Source organism: Antennarius striatus, chromosome 6, assembly GCF_040054535.1.
Source record: "Antennarius striatus isolate MH-2024 chromosome 6, ASM4005453v1, whole genome shotgun sequence".
In the NCBI taxonomy this organism is placed as follows: domain Eukaryota; kingdom Metazoa; phylum Chordata; class Actinopteri; order Lophiiformes; family Antennariidae; genus Antennarius; species Antennarius striatus.
The window spans coordinates 14868110-14888994 of record NC_090781.1 but is presented as its reverse complement, the minus strand read 5'-3'; the positions used below and the strand labels follow the sequence as shown (position 1 = coordinate 14888994).

Here is a 20885-nt window from a genome sequence, read left to right as displayed (position 1 = left end):
TTCTTATTTATACCACAAGCCTAAAAAGGAGAGTAAGAAGCTACAGTACTTTTAGATATGGCTACACCCTGTCATGGGTGTGGTTACGACCCAAATGCAGTACACCAGGGGAGAAGTACACATTTATAATTTTAATCAGCAAAATCCAAAACAGGAGTGGAAGATCAGACAGACAACGGACAGGCAAAATTCAGGAAACAAAGAAAATAACATGGATGTTTAAGAAACCTGAAGAGTAGGATTACTAACCAACAATCTGGCAGCAAACTGAGATCTGAGAAGAGTTTAAGTAGGGTGGAGCCTGATTGGAAATGCAGGCTGCAGCAACAAAGGTGACAGGAATGAGTGGATTGAGTGGGAGTGACATCAGGATATAAAGTACAGGAGGGAAAACTGGAACTGGAACGATGACAGTAAGAGTGTGAACAGCATGGAGTTGTACATTAAAACCTGAAAATAGAGGCTTCCTTTGGAGTCCAACAAAAAAGAGTGAGGGTTTGTGTCTTTGTTGACATTTTCAAGGGTCTCAGTTAATAATAAAGACAATTAAGAAGAATAAGAAAGAGGAGGAGTTGGAGGCAGTTGAACATATAACACGTATACTTAACCATATATTTAACACATTGGTGTACTGCAGTAGAGTTAGGAGGTAAACTTACCGACTGACCACATTCACTTGTTTATCTATCCGGCCTTTTAATTGGGTTCATAATGACTTATTTAGGGCATTTAATTTAGTGCTGATCTGTGTTTTCAAACAGCTAACACAGGCATTAATTGGCAATGCCTGGAGGACTTAAGCAATAGGTCATGATTCAGAACCACCGAAGTAAAGGTCCCTTTTTGCTGCAGTAATACAGTCAACAGTGGTAAAGGCTATCAACTCTGGCAGCTTGAGAAACTTCACCATTTTAAACTATCGCTTCTTGTCCGCAGAGACCTTGTCTAGACTTGAGGGGTGTTTGACATAGAAATAAACTGCAGAAACCACATTATTATTTCAGTGAGAGAATAAAACGTCTCCCAACTTCTGAGCAGGACTCCTCTGACCTCATTTAGGCTACAATTCATGTACTTATTGTCTCTATCCTAGATATGTGTCTGCCTGTTTTTGTCTGTCATTTAAAAATGAAAAGAGTAGCAAAAAAGAGTAGCACTAGCACTGATCTATGAGCAGTGTAGTGTCCCGTGTATCATATAGAGGACATCAATTCTTGTTTAAAATACGGAAGTTATGTTGTGGTTTTGCCGACATTTGTTGACATGTCTAAAGTTGTTTGTGGTGCAACATTTGGAGCAGGAATGAATGAGGAAAGGAGAGATTTAGGTGAAAATGCAAATATTTGAAAACGAATGTTTTGTAAATGTGACTATTGCAATCACCTTGTAAATTTGCTGTGATGACTCGGCCCCAGTTTGAGCACAGATTTATGTTTCCAGCTTAGGTGGAATCCTATGGGCAGAAAAACAACATAAATAATAGTGGACTATCTGGTTTCCTTTGTGCTGCAGACTGTTTTTATTAACCCTCATCCAATACAACTTTATTCCACCGTCTCTCTGGTGTTAATTGCAAAAAGCTTCACTCCACAGACAGGCACAGTCCAATATTTTCAGTTAATCTTGCAGAATTGTGTGCATAAGGACAGTTTCTACCGAGTCAGAGTTTTAAAAAGTCTTATTCTTTAGCAACATTTGTTCTTATGTTCTTGTGTTGACTTAATCATTTCAACATCTCTTCTTCTTCTCTCATATGTACATTGTTATATATTCAAGCACAACAGTGTCATAGTCATTAACCCACAGCATGACCGCTGTGCCTCTGCACCCATTACCTACACTAGCATTAGAGAAGGAAGAGAGAAATGAAGTGTGTCGTATATGTGACACAAGAACAGTGACTTTCAGGGGCAGTGGACATTTGCTTGTATAGGAATGTGGCTATGTTAGTGTCACTAATTGTTCCCTAATTAGATGCGAACCAGTGAATCATATTTTAATACTCTTCAGGGATCATTAAAGATTGAGAGGAAATTTATCTTGCCTGATGGATGCCAGTAGAGTCAGCAGGATTTCAAAATCAAGACTGATAGACTGATAGAAGATGGGGAGAGCACCAAAAGATGACTTTGTTCACTGCAGTTGTGTTACTTAAGCAGCACTTTTTCAGCATCCCTCAGTGCTGCATTAAAAGTTAATCACACAGTAATCAGAACTCTTGAGATTTGGCAGTCCATCACAACATGAGAACTGTAGCGAATAAACCATAAAAAATAAAATTCTAGGGTCTTTGTTTGTAGGGGAGTTGTATATCAGTAAATAATAATGGAGCCTTTATCAAAACTGTGAATTATTTTTATTTATTAGATGAGCGACCAAAAAAAAGCCCTATGATTATAGAAACACAGAGATGGACAACAAATACAGGAGCAGTTTCCACAGGAGCAGGTGGGATCAACTGGTTGTTGTTGGTTTTCTTTTTCTTTTTTATGAGCATTGTAATCTGGAGCAGATTTAACATCCTCACAATGTGTAATGTGTGGTTGTTGTGTTGTCTTTGAACCAGCGCCGGGTCTTTACTGTTCTATCTCAAAGTCAATTTAGTTTTTCGTATTGTTCTAGCAGGGGTGAGGTGGCGGAGACAAAGGCAGATGTGCCACTGTTTGTTTTTGAAGTGTCAAAGTCTTGCTTGTTTGTTTTGCGTGTGTGTGTGTGTGTGTTCTGTTCTGATGCGTTGTTTGGGTGTGTTTCACCCCCCCCCCCATGTGTTGTCTCTGTTTGTGGTCCACAGGTCCTCCGCTGCATTGTTCATCTGCCTCCTCCTCCCCCGTTGAGCAGCTCCCATTCCCTCCCCCTTCCATTGCAGCCAATGAGAGGCAGGGAAGGTTGCTAGGTAACTGTGCGGCTCAACCAGCCCAGGACTCTGACTCTGACGATGAGTTTGGCCCTAATTCATTCTTAGTTAAAACTGGCTCAGGGAACCTGTATGCTCCTGCCACTGCAACTGCTGATGGTGAGTTTGTTTTCAAACTACTGTTGCTTCTGGAGGTTACCCTTCCCCTCTTTCTGAATATATTGTGTTATAGGTCAGGCAGATGGTTATAGGCAAGAATATGTTGCTTTTTTCCTAGTACCATGAGAGAGAGTTTAAAGTTTGAGTCGATATGTAGCCTCAGGAAATGCACAGAACTCGATGAGGCAAGGTCAGCAAAGTTCAGAGTCTCACTCAAAGGGATGGATGATTTTGGTGAAATATGTGTCACAGATGTGGTGGGAGTAACCACCTACAGTACTTCTATAGAATTCCCACATATGACTGTCTGCACGCATTGCCCACACATCCAATAGGAAGTCAATAAGAAATAAAGAGCTACTTTATTCCAGTTGCAATTTTATTCTTATCATCATCATCATCATCATCATCATCATCATCATCATCATCATCATCATCATCATCATCATCATCATCATCATCATTGTGTCGCTGCAAGGTAAAGAATGACTGTTGTCTGAAGTTGCATTTAAAGCTCTGGTATCCACATGAAAGCCATACTGGAGTTTTATTTTATTTTGATAACAATTCAAGATGTGTCCCTTTATGTTTCAAAATTGATAAAACTTTTTTTTCTCATCAATGAATGTCAGCTTGTCTTCTTTTTTAAACACCCTGTGTCTGGCAGTGTTCAACTAACACTGATTTAGACTGACAAAATGACATTTGGGCTCAAACTGCAAACATGGGGTTGAAACTTGACAAAAATGTTGTGACTTGTAAAAACTTCCATGTACAGTGAATTGTCAAACTAAGAATGTGTGTCAGGCTTATCATTGTAAAAAGTATATTCACATTTCATTATGGTTACTAATGAAGTTTGTGGTGCAGACAACATAGTTTGGACGGTCTGTGGGATGAAATTGACGGTTGTGTTTTCATTTTTAACTTGAGAGGCTTTTATAACCCCATGGATAGTATGATAAAAATGGGTTAAATGGTATATTTTTAATTACTCTTCAAAATAAAATGTAATATGTAGTGATGTAAACTCAGTAGTTTTTGCTGTATATTTCTCATGTGACAAAAGTTTAGCAGAAGTTGGATTATTCACAAGTCACTATTTATTAAATTTCAATATAACTCGCTATTAGATGTCATTCAAATGCCATTGCTATTCTAAAGACAAAAGTTTGTTTTCATTTCAGTTTTCAAAATAAAAAATACACAGAGAAATAAGTCATGTTTACATCATTTCACTCATTTTAACATCTGTCCGCCACAAGAAAGTCACAAGAAAGCTGTTAAAAGCACATAATTTCATGTTACAATAAATCAGAATAAAACAGGACATATCATATTAAAATAGGTAAGTATAGTTCCAATATTGAGGTGGAGTCGAGTGTGTGTGTGTGTGTGTGTGTGTGTGTGTGTGTGTGTGTGTGTGTGTGTGTGTGTGTGTGTGTGTGTGTGCGTGCGTGTGTGACATCTATATACACAGCAAGGTATCAATATATAGAGAATACACCTTTCTGTCACAGTAGCTATATGCTTAACCCATTGGCATCAAAGTTTATTTCATTCATTTCACACACACACACACACACACACACACACACACACACACACACACACACACACACACACACACACACACACACACTCACAAAACACACAAAAAAATGTGCTAAATAATTAAGTAAGCTTCCAAATTAATTATTCAAAGAGTTTAATATGGCCAAATTCAAAACTGCCTGATCAGAAAGTCTAGAAAATGAGAAAACTGTTGTTGCCTGTTGCAACGCTCTGCTCTAATACCATAATACTGACATGTTGGTCACCCAGTGGTGACATGGCTATGCTTCAGGGGACATGAGTAGAGGAATGGCCTTGACTACAGCAGATTTGTCCCATTGCAATGACACTAATTTGCATAGGTACAGCATTTAGGTTGGCCTCAGGCTGTCAGGGGTAAGAAGGAGTGAGGAGGAACATTCTAAGCTCTCGTTGCTTCCTTAGTCATCCACAGACATTGAAAAACTCCTTGCATTTGCAAAAAAAATGCATGTTACTGTAATTCCCTTGCTAGGAGCTGCAAAATAGTTTCTTATATGTTTAACTCAGGAACCAAAACCAGCAGTCTTGATATGGATTATATTTCCATTTTCATAACAGAAAATAATTTTCTACGTTTGTTCAACTTTACAACCGGGTTACATTGCTCCATGCCTTCAGACACCTTTCCCACTTTACATATAACTATTTGTAACTTTGCAGATTTTGTTGATTGAGATCTTGCATTGTTTAGGTTAAGTTATATTTTTATTGAATAACACAATTATAACTATTCTTTCCAGCAACTGTTTGACATAAACAAAATTTTTTATGTGAAATTCATATTAAATACATCTGATATATGAATATCAACATAATCTATATGAAATATAGATTAGCTCTAACATTTTGTAACAAAATAGCTCTGTCAATCCAGAGTGATTTCACTATTCCTCCAAAAAAGTTTATGACACCATTCCCTTAAGCCACATCATCTCAGTGTAAGCCAAACATTTTGTATTGAGAGGGGCATATAGCAGAGTTATGTTCACACCTACATAGGAAATATGCATAATGTAAGCATTTTAAATTTATGTAAAATTATTTTTTTTTAGCTCTACACAGGTTAAAATTCTGATTAAAAAAACATTGCCAAATGTAATATAATCTGGAATTAAGTATTCATCTCAGGTTTTTAAGAGGATTTACATTAGCAAAATGGTAATTTAAAAGCCACTTTGGTAAAAATGACTTGAATATCAAATCAGATCTGTGATGCACAGGTCAGCTGTTGAAAATAACATTTTAATTTTGGATTGACACAGTGTTGGAAAGATTTCGCTTTTTTTTAGTCTCAGTAAACAACCAGAGAAAATGATATGTGCTTAAAATAATTGGCTCTAGTGTATCTGTTGCACTGGAAAACAGGTGGTGTTTTATCTCTTCAGATTGCATTTGCTCAAGGTCATCTTTGAGACCACATGCAGGACTTAAAATGTTCTACTGGATATTGAATAAGTTAACGCTCTCAGCGGCATATCGTTATTCACATTAGTAGCCTTCAAGGCTGCAATGTTTATTTTTTTTCAGGATTCTGTTTTCTTTTAGAGGAACACTGAGCCAGGGTTTCTGTAAGGCTGACAAGGCTACTCGCTGAAGCCTGCAGTTCTTTTGTGAAGCATGTGTTTCACTGTGGCCCTCGGCTTTCTCTGAGGGTCTTCCTCCTGGGGAGACTGCCAGTGGGAGCCAACTGCCATGCTGAGCTGCGAGTTCTGAAACATTGCAACCTTCCTAGTATTAGCGTCCTTTAATGCAAAACAGCATGTGGTAAGGCACAGTTGGCTTCAATGCAGCTGGGCTCCCTGGTGAAACGGACAGCACATAACCACTACACAGCTGACCAAGCAGGAATCCTGGGCTGGTAAGAAGGGTTGGGGATGCATTTGTTTGTTAATTCAAATAACTCTGCTGTGAACTGCTTAATAATCGTCCCTCTGTTACCGCAAAGATGCAAGGGACGTAGTTGTTCCATTTGATCCCTTGACACCATGAGGAATGAACATATTTGAGATAAATAATGTGGAAAAAAATTATATAATGCCCAATCCACGTTTGTCTGAAAAACTGAAAATCCAGTTTATAGTTGACGTATCAAAAGAAGTTGGTTCTTGTGATGTTGAGTCATCAGTGAACTGAAGCCAATAGACAATTTGTCCAGTTCTATTCAACACACTCTAACTGTGCAGAGACCGTGGATAATGCATTTTTTATACCTACATATCTTCTTTTCATTGACATAAATTAAGATGCATTACTTTCATTCCATGATAATTGCAGACCATCTGTGCCCTCTAACAAAATGTTCAACCTCTTGATTAATACGCAGCAGAGTGACATACAGAACAGAGCACACATAACCACTTATCTTGGTCTTGCTAAGGGAGTTCAAAGACTGACAGAAAATCCATTTAATGTCAGATGGGGAGAGTGAGACGTATGCCAGAAGTAGTTCAAATGGACAAGGTTGCAAACTGGTAAACCTCAGTTAAATTTGTTTGGAATTTTTTTTCTCAAAATAATATTTGTGAGGTTTTTTATTTTTTATTTTGTTTATTCTGTCTTCACTTTTGTTGCTGTTTTTTGTTGAGTGTGTGCATATAACATATGTCATTTAGCTTGTTTTTGTATTTACATAACTAATTTGATGTCGTCGGTTAAAAGCTGCAGGGAGGATGTTGTGTACTTGAATATTATCAGGGTGTTTTCCCTTTTGTTAGTAATAAATGTGATCTTATGTTTGGATTCCAGAAGGTCCTTCCCCCTTATTCCCACAGACCCAGTGAAGAACTGAATGTTATATCTACCACGTGTTGTTTGTGGAACCAGTTACCTCTGAAATGAGTCCAGAAAAGACAGCTAGTATTCCCAAATGGCTCTTCCCTTCAGACTTTTCTAATGGTATAGGAAACAGCATTGGCAGCAGAGAGAACAAGCTTTAGGGAACCAGGAGATTGAAGCTTCACTGGCTTCATGATAAATTCTGTTTGTATTTTTATAGACAAATGCTACTCAACTGGAAATTTTGCTCCTGTGATTGGCCATAGGGGCTGTAGCAGTAAGCAGGATTTAATGATTTATTGGAATGGTGGGTAGCTTTTGATTAATTCTGTATTGAATGGCTCACACCTCATTGCGTTGATCAGGTGTCGAGGGCAAGTCATATCTCTTTATTTCATCAGGTGTTATCATTAGGCTGTGGATTTTATTCACTGTGCTTTTTGAGAAACATAATGTCCCTGGACAACGCACAGAGTGGTAAATGGGGTTGAAACGCAGCATTTCTTCATATGTAACCAAATTTAGGAAAAGATGCCAGGGAATCGTGTTTGTAATGTAGCGAGCAGTCAGTGTATTCAATGGTATGTAATGGAGTATACTGTAGCAACATGTTGCAACTTAATACATTTTAATGAATTGGAAGTTAAATAAATTGATTAGTAACTGCCTTTATCTGAATTTTTTTTTTTTTCCAAAATCAGTTTCCCATTTAGACAGCTCAAATATTTAATGCAAATTCATTAAATTACTTACTTCCAACAATTAAAGTGCTAATCACAATACTGATCCATTGACAGTGACTAACTGAGGTTTGCAGGACTTGCCCTCGTTTTCATTGTGGCATGGCATGATCACACATAATGAATGTTTTGCAAGTAGTATATTTGGTGCAGACATTATCTAAGTTAAAATATTCTAACTTAATTTTTTTTTTTGCCGATTCATGACCTAGCTTTAAATATTAATAAAAGTTGGACATTTGTGTGTATGCAATTATAACATCATACTATTAAACAATGGTGTTGTCTCGAGGGAGGGTGGTAAGGTCTGAGCTAATGAAGTGGATTTGCCTTAATTACTTCTCTGGAATAGTGTCAGGAGGCCTTCACCAGTGCATACGTCTGTTAGAAAGAAAAATGAAAAACTCACATTCCCAGACTGAATGGATATCTTTAGGTCTCTGTTTTGAATGCCAACACTTGGCTATTGTAGTTAAGTCCCACTTTTCTGTCTCTCTGATAACAAATGAATCTCCTTCTCTTTTCAATTTGTTGTGCAAAGCAGGTCAATAGAAAACCATTTATTTTTTCTCTGTCCTGTGGATAGCGGTGAATGATTGTTGCTGAATCACTACATCTGTGGGGGTCGTGGTTCTCTGTATTATTAATTGTCTTGTTCCTCATCTTTTCAGTTCTAAAAAATAAAAGAACAGTCAGTCTCCACCTGATTGTTGAAACGCTATGGACAAGTACAAACATGCTCATGTTTAAGTAGTATTTTTTTTCATGATGCATTTGCTGTCTAGTTCTTTTCTGTAGCATATGCTCTACTATGCATTTCAATGAGTTTTATGCAAATACATAGATATAAATGGTTCAGCAACACGTCGGTGGAGGACACTGCACATATAACTATCATTTTAAATGCTATACTCCATGGTTATTGACAAATTATAATACAATTACAATGATACGGGTCATGAAAATAAGCACTTTTCATAAACGTCTTATTCAAGGTTTAAAGATATTTACTGAAATTTGTTTTTGTTTGTAATCGATATATATAAGTATAGTTATAAATTACAGGTAAATGAACCTTCATAATAAGATACTGAGGTTTCTCCAATAATAGTTATCGTTTGATATTTTTAGTGAGCCATGCTGCTACTTTTTGCTGGTCGAATGGTAAATGGTGATAAAATTAACAGAACTCTGTCTCTACTGATTAATCTTTGTATTAAATTTTAAGGCAGTGGTATGAGTCATAAAATACATATTCAAGTTTGTGCCAAGTATTAGAAAAATAAATCACTTAAGCCTCACATTTGCTTGATCATCGTAGGAAGTAGTTGTTTACCAAGCAGTAAATGCATTCCAGAGCAGGAATGCATTTGTCCTTGTGATATATTTCATTGTGTATATCTGTGCTGTCCCTGCATCGAATTTGCATAGTCTTATTAATGACTTTAGGGATCTGGTACAACTCTAATCAGTAGGGCAGTCATCAGCCACTGTGTGGTTTTACCTCACACCAGTGTATTGTTCATCAGGAAAGCGATGTGCTCTGTTTGTGGCTGCAATAAATATGAGGACACCAACGTGCGAAAGTGTGCTCAGTATGGATCCATGTGTCTACAGATGTACAATGGAGTATTTTCTCAGAAATAAAAGAAAACAGTGATTTTGTTTTTGGTTCATCTTGGTTTGTTATTGGTTCTGAATATGTGCAAATTGTGGCGGTCAGTCAATTTCATTTTGAAGTCTTAAAACTACACACACACACACACACACACACACACACACACACACACACACACACACACACACACACACACACACACACACGCACACACACGCACTATAGTCCTCAATATACAAACATAATTGGTTGTTCTTAAGTTTAATTTTTCTGAGTGATTATTTACTATAATCGCCATTTGAGGTAATTTAAATGCGAAATATAAAACTAGTATTCCTTCAGACATACCAGAAATTATAACAGGACATAAAAACAACACATGATGAAATAAGTACAGGTCATTCTGAGTCGTTCTTGATCCTTTGTTGTTTTAAAAAAATAACCGTTACATGATTTCAAACTTAATATAATCAAGTTTGCAGACTTAAATCAGAATTTATTTTTGTATTGTTTGATGAACTGTTCATTCCCAAATCAACTTCAGTCCCATGGTGCTTCAAATATCAAAGCTTATATAATTATATTTCCTACACACTAACTCTTTTCATAAATCTGCCTTGCTTTACACCTGTAAGGCAGTAATTTTGTGCTTTGACCCCTGAAAGAACTGAAATAACTTAAGTTATTTCTATTTGTCAGAAACTGGCAATTTTACATTGTGGATATCTGTGAACAAAGAAGTATCACTGCCGCAAAGAAGCGACACTCTTTTTTGCGTAAAGCCAGCAATAAATTCATTGATTGATAAATGGCTTAGCAGATACGGAAATGAATGGACAGCATGTACAAGGCCACTAAACATCTATCTTGTGAAGCATCCAAATACTGTACATAGGGACATAGGATCAATGTTTTGCTTTGCTCTCATCTGATAGTTTCAAACCTACTGATAGCAATAGCTAAATGGATGCTGCATATACATGACCACCAGTGGAATATATGCAATAATATTAGCCACTGCTACTTTAATTCTAACATACATATGGACAGCAGACGTTACAGTAAAACATTACAGAGTTTTATGAGTTGTTATTTCTTGCATTATTTTTTCCTTCCTTTCATTTGTGCTAATAATATAATTTGTTTGCAACAGACTTAGAAAAAATCTGAAAAGTTGATCAAAAAAACCCAGCTTGTCTCTTCAGAGTAGTCAGTGTCAGACTAAAGGACATACTTAAATCAATTTTCTGAAAGGCAGAGGGAATAGAGACCCAATCTTCATCTTGAGACTGCAAGGCGAACGGGCCATCCAAACACCAATAAGACATGTATCTCTGTTTTATTGACTACCAGAAAGTATTTGATAAGGTTCATTACGATAAATTGTTTGAGATGTTTGCAAACGACAAGGACATGGGAACCGTAAGGTCTACTATGATCAGCTTGCTGTTGTCCGTCTCCCAGATCCAGTAACATATTGGTTTACCATCAAAAGATATGCAGATGACACAGTTCTACTTGCTTCATGTGAGGAACAGCTCCAATGACTGTTCAATACAGTGGCAAATACCAAAGCTTCATGCTGCCACAACATGATTCATGAAAGTATAGTAGGTATAACAAACCTCAAAGATTAAACTGACATTTTTCATCTGAAGTGGTTAAGTTGCCCTTCAAATGATTAATTAGAAATTAGTGTTAATTCAGTGAATTGAATTATATTTTAGCAATCTTATTGTATTGGGAATAATTTGCATTTGTTATTTATAAATAATCAACCTGTTTGTACTGCGATTGTGTCTGTCATGGTGGTTATAAAGGCCAACAGTATGCTGGGTGCTGATGCCATAAGAGGATGCTTCATGCTCGTATGTTCAAACTTAAATGTGCTGCTATTTTTAGTTCATGAAACGATAAGGAGTCAGATCTGACATGCTTTAAGTTTTCTTTAAAAATTTCTGAATGTGTACATTCTCAAAATAGTATTTATTCCATGTTCTCACTGGTTTGCAGTCCTGTCATTGTCAGCTATTTTTAAAGTATGAACTGTCCGGGACATGTGAGTTTTACATGAGCATATTTACAAAATATAGCTGCAATGTCAGCTTTTTTCAGAAGCACATGTTTTTCATGTGTCTTATTTCTCTTTTCTTGTGCTTTTAGATGGAGCCTTTCAAAATCACTCTCGGTTGAGGACGCCTCCACTGCCTCTCTCCCACTCCCACTCACCAAACCATCAGCACCATACGGCCTCCATTAACTCCTTGAACAGAGGCAACTATACACCACGTAGTAACCCAAGTCCTGCCCCCACAGACAGCTCTGTTCCCCCAGAGGGCCCAGCCAGTGGTCAAGAGAGTGCGCCCGACAACTGGCTGCTCAACAGCAACATCCCCCTCGAAACAAGGTACTGTGTAAATTGTCTCTCTGGCAATGTTTGAGGATGTTGGCGTCCATGAGAAAGAGTTTGAGCTGGTGCCATTGAAAATAAGTTTAGGCATTATATTATATGGAAATTATATAGGTCAGTGCTCACACACGTCAACATTTGTGATAATATTATTTTGTGGGGAAAAAAGGGAAAAGCACGGTTTTGATTTCTCCATCTAATTTTAAGATTCCTAACAGGGTAATCCATTGAATTTAGACAGAAGAGTTAATATAATCACATTGGCTATAAAACAGTTCCTGCAAAATTATATTCAGGTTCTTGTAAGCAGGCTTCATCACTCCTCCACTTCAATCCTGAGTCTTTTTTTTTACATTACTTTGTAATCAGTTCTGTAGCACATTTCTCAATAGGAGACTTGTGTATGAATTACGTCTGTCAAGTGTTTTTTTTAGCTAAGGGAATACCTGTTGCTGTTTTTTTGCCTTGTCTTATTGTAAGGCTGTGACGAGTCAAGAGAGATGCAAATGATCTTAAATGTAATACTCCCTCAGCCAGCGGTTAACAAATTTGGCTTAAGAAAGCCAAATTTCTTGTGTGGCCGGGTCACAATTAAAAGTAAACACTTAAAGCAATCCATAAAATAATTTATATCTCACTTATGTGTGTAGTGTATATATCAGATACATTTCTACAATTTCAACTGTTGATCACAGGAAAATAGCTAAATCACTGTGGTTAAAAGACGGGATTTTAACTAGAATCATTGTCACATCACTCAGTTATTATGAAATTGTTCAGTCAACAGAAAAATGAGTATTAGTCTCATCTGTTCAGATCACAGTTAATGGTTATGATTTACTGCACCTCACCCTGCTTCAGTGTTTAGCCTGTGCAGGAATTCCCTGTGGAGCTAAAAACAGATGTTGAGTAAGGATGCAACAGGCAAGAGTTCTGCTTAAAGGAAATATGGAGCTTTTATTACCCATTTGCTTCACAAAATTTTAACTGCTAAAATTTCAGGAATTAGTTTTATCTTCACATACAAAAAAGTATTGTAATAATAATATTTCACCTTTACTTAGTTAATACTATTACAATGGCAGTCTCTGTTCACTATTATAAAATTTAATGAGCCTGATAAATTCTATACTGGGGGTCTTATCCTGTTCCACCACTGGAGAGATGCCAGGGATTGGTTGGCCTGTTCGGCCTCATCAGACCATATCTCTTGCTCTTCATTAAAAGTTTTGTTCTTTAAAGTCTAAACTTGTTAAGCCATGAAGATCAGGGATCAAAAACGTTGTTTTTCTTTTGAATCAGTTAATTATGTTTATCCTGCCCGATGCATGTGAACAGTTCATTCCTCCATTACATTATTAGAGTACATATATTTTCTTATGGAATGAATTTCCTGCAGGTAAAAATGAATTATGGGAGAAATGAGACACATACCTGTGGTAAATGACCATTAACAGAAACCTGAATTCATTAGTCTTTATTTATTTAGTTATTTCACTGAGTTTTATAATATGTCAGTCTCGACAAAAACAATTATAGTGATGGATACCATCCATCATGAAAAGGATAAAATATTATTCTCAAGTTCAATTTAATTAAATTTGAAGTTAATATTATAAAACATGTGTTAGAAGCCTTAAGATTTTATTTGTAAGTGATGAATTTTTTTCTTCCAACCACAACCTTAAAGGAGCCAGAATACTCTAATGTTTATCAGAGAGGAGCAAGACGCTTGCAGAGAAGGGCAGGGCTCGTACAAAACAAGGTATGGCAGTGCCCAAATGAGGGAAGCACAAGAGGTAGATGTTATTTGTCTCACACTTTTGTACAGTAGTTCCATGAGGGCATTGGTTTCTTTGACTCACACCATCAGTCTTCATTTGTCAGTTGTTGATGTTGTTTGGTGATCACATAGTGGGTTGTCATTTCTGTCTTTCTTGCACGGACATCTCACACAAGCTTCATATCCATTTTTCCACCTGTGTGTAGAAACATAGCAAAGCAGACATTCCTAGAGACTTTACAGGACAACTTCATTGAGATGGACATTCTGGCATCAGCAGGCCACGATGCCTCATACAATGACGGGTATGTTGCATGTTTGCTACCTGGCTCATACTACAGTCAGAATCTGCTTTGCCATGAAAACAATAGTGATGGCTGCACTGTTTTTTCATTGAACATCTTCTGTTTTGAAATGGTGTCAATCCTCAGTGTGTGTTTCAACTAACAATTTTCAAGTAGTATCTTTGGATTGGATTGTTTTTCACTTATGTTAAGTGTGACTGCTTTATGGAATGCAGTAGCCTGTGTTGTCTCCTATTTCTACAATAGGATACGTCAGAGACTGGTCCTGATATTTAGAAATAAATGATGTTCTCAGTGACTTCCCACATCATACATTGTAACGTGGCATTCAATCACATCCATGTCACTGTCACTTAGGAGCTTCTTGTAAACTTGTCACTAAAACAGTTTTGACAACAGAGTCGCTGCCACTGGCTCTGATGGGCTCCTCATGAGGCTCTTGGACATGTGGCATTACACGTGTTTTTAGAGATAGCCAGCCATGTTGTTCAAGGACATATAAATTTGTCATACCCTATGCTGCAATCTTATCTACGGTGTCTCTTGTGCGGACAGCGTTGACAGTTACTGGGAATTGCTCTTCTTCATGCTGATGTGAATACATAAATGAGCCAGCTGTGGTCACTTGTGTAAATTAGATTTCATATTGATCACATTTTCATCTGAACACAACCCAGAATGCTTTAGTAGATAGTCACAAATATAGTCACAAATCTAGTAAACAACTGACTAGGGTAATGGTATTGAATGTGCTTTGAAACAGGATTATTTATCGGTGGAAGGAGCTGCACTTGGGCAGACAATAACCCTCTGCCATCATATGATAGATGCCCCTGACAAATATGTATTTTAGTTGAGACCAACAGGAATATGTGATTTTTTTCCAGGCACTTCCTGTTCAAACCAGGTGGAACATCACCAATGTATTGTACAACATCACCAGGATACCCTCTGACCTCCAGCACGGTGTACTCACCTCCCCCACGCCCTCTTCCCCGAAACACCTTCTCCCGACCTGCCTTCAGCCTGAAGAAACCGTACAAGCACTGCAACTGGAAGTGTGCGGCTCTCAGTGCCATGCTCATCTCAGTAACACTTCTGTTCCTGTTGGCCTATTTCATTGGTGAGTAACCTCTGAGACTTCTACGCACTAGGGTGGGTGCTCCCATTGATCCATCCACTAAATCCATGGTCTGTTCTGTCCCTACTGTCATCTGAGTTTAACAGTGCTGTATTTACATTCTGTACTGTGCATGTATATAATTATATGTCACGCACCGAGAATCATAGATTGATTCTTGGTCTGTACACATTGTTCAAAATAACACTGACAATCATAGACAGGATTGGCTATGGCACGCCTACATAGACAGGCCATCCATTTTCTTGCTTCTGTAAAGAGGCCAGATAGGGAATGGATTAAAAGGGACGTCAGCCATCAAACAAAGAGAACATTGCACATTTTGAACTGTCACACATCAGAACAGTATGACAGCAGGTGGATAGGTGGGGAGCCGGGGTTATGTTCATAAATAGAATGTGGAAAGTAGCAAATTATAGTGTGGAAACAGTGAAACAGTTTAGAAACATTTTGCCAACATAAATAACAAAAGAACATCTGATCCATAATCATCTTAGATAATAAGATGATTTATTTAAATTTTTTAGATGCATCATATGCGTATTGTAGGGAATCACGGGAAATACTTAAAAACAAATACAGGTAAATAAATATATGTTGAGGAATAGGAAATAAATTGAATTAAAGATGAAATTAAACACAAAATTCAAACTGGTATAGAGTAAGAAAAACATGCTCAACATGCTCAAAACACTGGGGATCATTACAAGAGACAGATGAAAGAATCAGAGTGTGACATACAATCAAGGTGAGTAACATACAGTAAGATAAGATGTCTTTAAAAAGATAAGGAGCAGAGGTTAGCATTTTTAAAGAATATCAAGGCCTAGGAGCAGGTATATGACATGTTGTCAAGTGAAGTCTCCTTGTAATACAGTATGTTTTTTGAGTATTGTTGGTTAAATCACATAATCATTGAAATAATGCTGTGAAGGGTACTGTTGATTTAAAGATGTTTTTACAATGTTTGTATTTAGATATTTTTCCACATCATTGCTACCTTGATTGGCAGAAAGTTCAAAGGACGTAATAATGTTCAATAATTGCTGTCAGTGTATTTACATTTAAGTAAGAAATGTACTTCCTCTTTTATTGCTATTAAAAAAAACTTGGTTTTGATCTATTTAATATATATTTAGTTTTATAGTATATCTGATTGGCTGTGAATATGTTTTTAACATAAAAAGTAACACAGGTAAACTCTGTGTTGCACCAAAAAGAAATGGTGAGAGCATTGTAATTCATATGTATGAAGTCCATGAATGAGCAGCCTGATACTTTGTCCGTGGTCTTCAACAGTGAGATAAAGAGGTTCTTGAGGACATTTGTTATAGATATGCATTATGCTGTAATCATCACAGAAGCTATCATTCCTGTTTTCCTTTAGGCCAAACTAACTAAATCAGGTTATTAATTTTTCCACTGCAGCCGGTTAAATTCTTTCATTTAAAATTCAGAACAGCTCTTGGTTAAAAAAAAGTAATCTGGTGTCTGCTCATGGTAATTATCTGTAATTATCCAAACCTAAATCTAAGATTTACATATCCAGAAATTTGAAATTAGCAACAGTGTTGATACGGTTTATGTCTTGGTTTAGTGCATTCAACTCGACCAGAAGCCAGACAGCCACATCACCCTCATAGTACTTAATCAGATTGTGTAATTATGCCCTGCAAAACTTCTACCGTCTCACGATGCACCACAGTAAACACGTCAGAGACCCAACATCACCATAAGGTCGATTGGAATTTCCAATCAAGAACAAGGACCATGTTTAATTAATGGCTGATGAGAAAATATATTTAATTTCAAGTGCAATTAATTATTGAAGCCTGTAATTGGAAACTCAGGGTGAGCTTTTTAATGAACCCAATTACCCCTTGTGACAGATGTCTTGACTTGAAGCATTTTTTAAATATTTTTTTTGTCACAGTTTTGTAAATCTGCACATGACAGGTAGAGGGATTGTGATTGTGCTCTTTTTAGTGTGGCCTTAAAATCAGCTGCACTATTTTTTGTATATGTTCCACATTTTAGTATCAGTATCAGCGTCACCTTAAGTAAAACTTCCCTTTGGCTTGTCCCGTTAGGGGTCGCTACAGCATAGATAGATACTTTAATAATCCCGGAGGAAATTTCACATATCCATATCCACATGTCATCCTTCTTCCATTTTAGATGAACGCTAACATTTGTTTGACAAAGTTTTTTATGCCGGATGCCCTTCCTGCCATTTGGTACTGGCCTACAGTTGACACTGGCCTGTGCCCCCGTAGGGCTACAGATGCTGGGGATTAAACCCACGAGAAAATCGCATTAAGTGTCCAGTAAAATTCAAACAGGCTTAATCTCAGAATGAAAAATCTGATTTTACATTGCCCTTACAAAGTCAGTCCATTGTTAAATTTTATTTCATTATCCCATTGTGGTGTTGTTGCATCTCAACATTATGATAAAAAAAGAGTACACCAAAACCAGTGGTCATTCAAAGAGGGAAGTGCTTCGTAACATAAAATGTGTTTATTTATTGTTACATACATTCTGCCCTCCATTCCAAAGTCATATTTAGATAATGTTTCTTTGAATTCCTTGAAATTTGTTGGATGATTCACTTCCCTCCCCGGGCCCCGTCAATGCTTGATCCGATTTAGGAATATCCAATTTTGTTTGACTGTTTCATTATTTTTTGCCATTTGGATGTGAGCACCTTCATTGATTGCATGATCTGCCCTGCAGTTCAAGTCTAAGTTTCTCCTTATAAGGAAGGCTTTTCCAAAATCAGGTGGATAATATGAGCATTGTCTGCCATTGTGTGCACCTACCTGGGTAGTTCACGCCGACCTAGCAAACAGTGTGAATGATTGAAGAAACTAACGTAACAATATTAAACTTAAAATAGTCAAAGAAGTTCACCAAGCAAATACCAAGAAATGGGTTACAGTTCATCTTTCGACTTCAGTTGCAAAGTCCAGATGAGTTTGGGCAGGGTGCAATTTGTCAAAAAATAAGCAACCTTCACTCTTTTAGTTATAAACTCAATCAGGCCCTGTGAGCCTAAATTCTTACCAGTTTAACACTCATATTTAATATAAAATTTAAAAGACATGAAGCGTTTAATTTTTTGTGCTGGCCACAATGTGGAAGATGACCCAGTTGGGCTTCAGGACCAATGCTCACCATCCTTGTTTGCTGCGTCATGTGTGTCAGAGCTGATATGTGCTAGGGCATCAGGCGCCCTTGCACATACTGTATGTTGCCGTAGCACAAATTTTAAACCCTTCCCTGTATAACTGTTGAATATTGACAAATTATTTTCTTATGTCCCAATAAAGCTCTCAATTTCTGCTGTATTTTTATAACAATCATACACAGCTCCATACCCAGTTTTTCTAACAACATGCATTTATGAACATTTCTTTCACAGGCCGTTATATATGGTATGGATATATGGTATGGATCTACAGTAAACCAATTAAACTATGGTTTTCTTTCAGGCTTTGGAAAATTCTGTATCAATTTAAACAACGAACATGTCTTTGTCATTGTTCCTGATGTGTTACTACAGTAAAGTTACATATTGCTGGCTGTTAATGTCATTGATTTTTTTTTGGGGGGGGGGGGATTAATTACCAGTGTAATTAACAGTAATATTTTTTGTGAAGTCCTTTTATCCAAAACCAAAAAACCTTTAATTTAGATTTTTTAAATGCTCACAGAATTTGATAATTTTGGCCAGTAAGACTGGAAATAGGGCTGTACTCATCATCACATCCATTGAAGTGTACATTGGTTGGAAAGTACACCTCAGATCAGATTACAGAAGAATAAGAATGCTGGTAGATGACTCAATCTGCACTGATTTTCTTACACTGGTGGAAAAGTCTACACAGCAGTACAGTACTACTGTATCGTTGTTACCTAATTGGCACATGGTGTGACCCAACTTCCTGCCAAGAGATAAGGGAAAGTAGGGCACATCAGGTGCTAGACAAAAGTGGATGATGCTGCGAAATTCAGTACTCTTGACAGGTCAGTGGCATGGTTGGAGCACATTCATAACTTGTCTCTGCCTGTAGCCATCTCATTAGAAGTACCTTGTTATTTGTACAAACTGCCAGTCCTCATTTTTTCAGCAAATTGCAACCGCTTTTCTGAATAATATTGTGACATGTTAGCAAAGTTTTAAAGTGAGAAAAACAAAATCAAGAGGCTCTTCAGTCGTTCAAATTCAGTGGTATGCATATTTTTAACTAAGTTCCATGAAGTTGGTTCAACTAAATTTTCATGAACATGGGCATTGTTTTCTATTTGGTTTTCCAAATCAATCTGCATGGCATGTGAATTGTACCAGTGTATTGTGTAGCAAATATAATTCTGCTGTATTGAACTTATAGAAAATGACAGCCACAACATTTGACCGTGAACATGTCACTTTCAAAAACAACTACAGACCGTCAAGGGTGAGAAGTGTGTATCACTTCACACTCAACTTTTGTGTCATGGGTGTGGTTTTGACCCACAGGCAGAACACTGGAGGAGAAGTCTGTATTCAAAGCCTTGGGGGAAAGCCCCTAATGTCCCAAAAAAAGTTCTTAGGTGTTAGGGTTAGGGTTAATCCTGAACCTGTAGCTGAGTCTGCTCTGGGGCAGACTCGGTTAGAGGTTTAGGGTTGGGATCAGGTTCGGGCACAGGTACAGACTATTTGACATACTTAGCAGTGTGAATTCTCAAAGATTCTCTGGCAACCTGTCTGGACCGTACCCAACCACTTGTCCATGATCAGCGACACCCATGACCTGCAAAGCAGAAAAAAATGGTTGTGACAAGATGATTATGGTTTGTTCGTCTACAAGAAAATGAATGAATGGATGGATAGACGGAAGGAGGGTCGGACGATCAGAAGGACGGAATTATAAACTCAATCAAGCCAGGTTGAGTGTAGAGAAGTATGGGATTTGGAACAAAACATGGGAGTCTTGGAATGACACCTTGTTCTTTTATGCGTATGTACGCATACCACCTTAAATGTCGAACTAGAATATAAAAGCAAAATGGCAAACAAAGAAATCTGGCTCTTAACTGTTTGTCCTCTGCTGACAAAGTCATCTTTCCAGGTTGGACAGACACAAAACAGATGATGGCCTTGTGGTTGAACATTCATCATTTTAGGCCATGTTTTCCCAAATGTGAAATTATTTAACATTCCTTGAATGTGTTTCACACGTCTAGTTTTTGTTTGTTTTTTAAAAAGACCCAATTAAATTTGGACTTGATACTCGTTGATCTAAATGGAGGAACCAGGCAGGGGAGAGTTCTCTAATACATCTGTTCTTGATATAGTATCCTCTGGGAACAACCATTGTTTTTCATTCATCACAAATGATAGTCTGAACTGCCACTTGTCACATTTATTTGGCGCTTTCAGCCAGTTTCAAGTTAATAGCTGAGACAAGACAAGGAAACCTTCAGCTACACTCTGGATTACATATGATTTTACACCAGAG

At 37.3% G+C, this 20885-nt stretch overlaps 1 protein-coding gene across 1 annotated transcript in view; it reads left to right on the top strand.

Annotated features, from left to right (window-relative positions):
• tenm4 (teneurin transmembrane protein 4) overlaps positions 1-20885 on the top strand; it is a 167993-nt gene that overhangs the window by 58924 nt on the left and 88184 nt on the right. Inside the window, exons 4-7 of the mRNA XM_068317843.1 lie at positions 2792-3013; positions 11906-12149; positions 14142-14240; positions 15128-15363. Of these exons, the coding sequence (XP_068173944.1) occupies positions 2792-3013; positions 11906-12149; positions 14142-14240; positions 15128-15363 (801 nt within the window). The remainder of the gene's footprint in view (positions 1-2791; positions 3014-11905; positions 12150-14141; positions 14241-15127; positions 15364-20885) is intronic.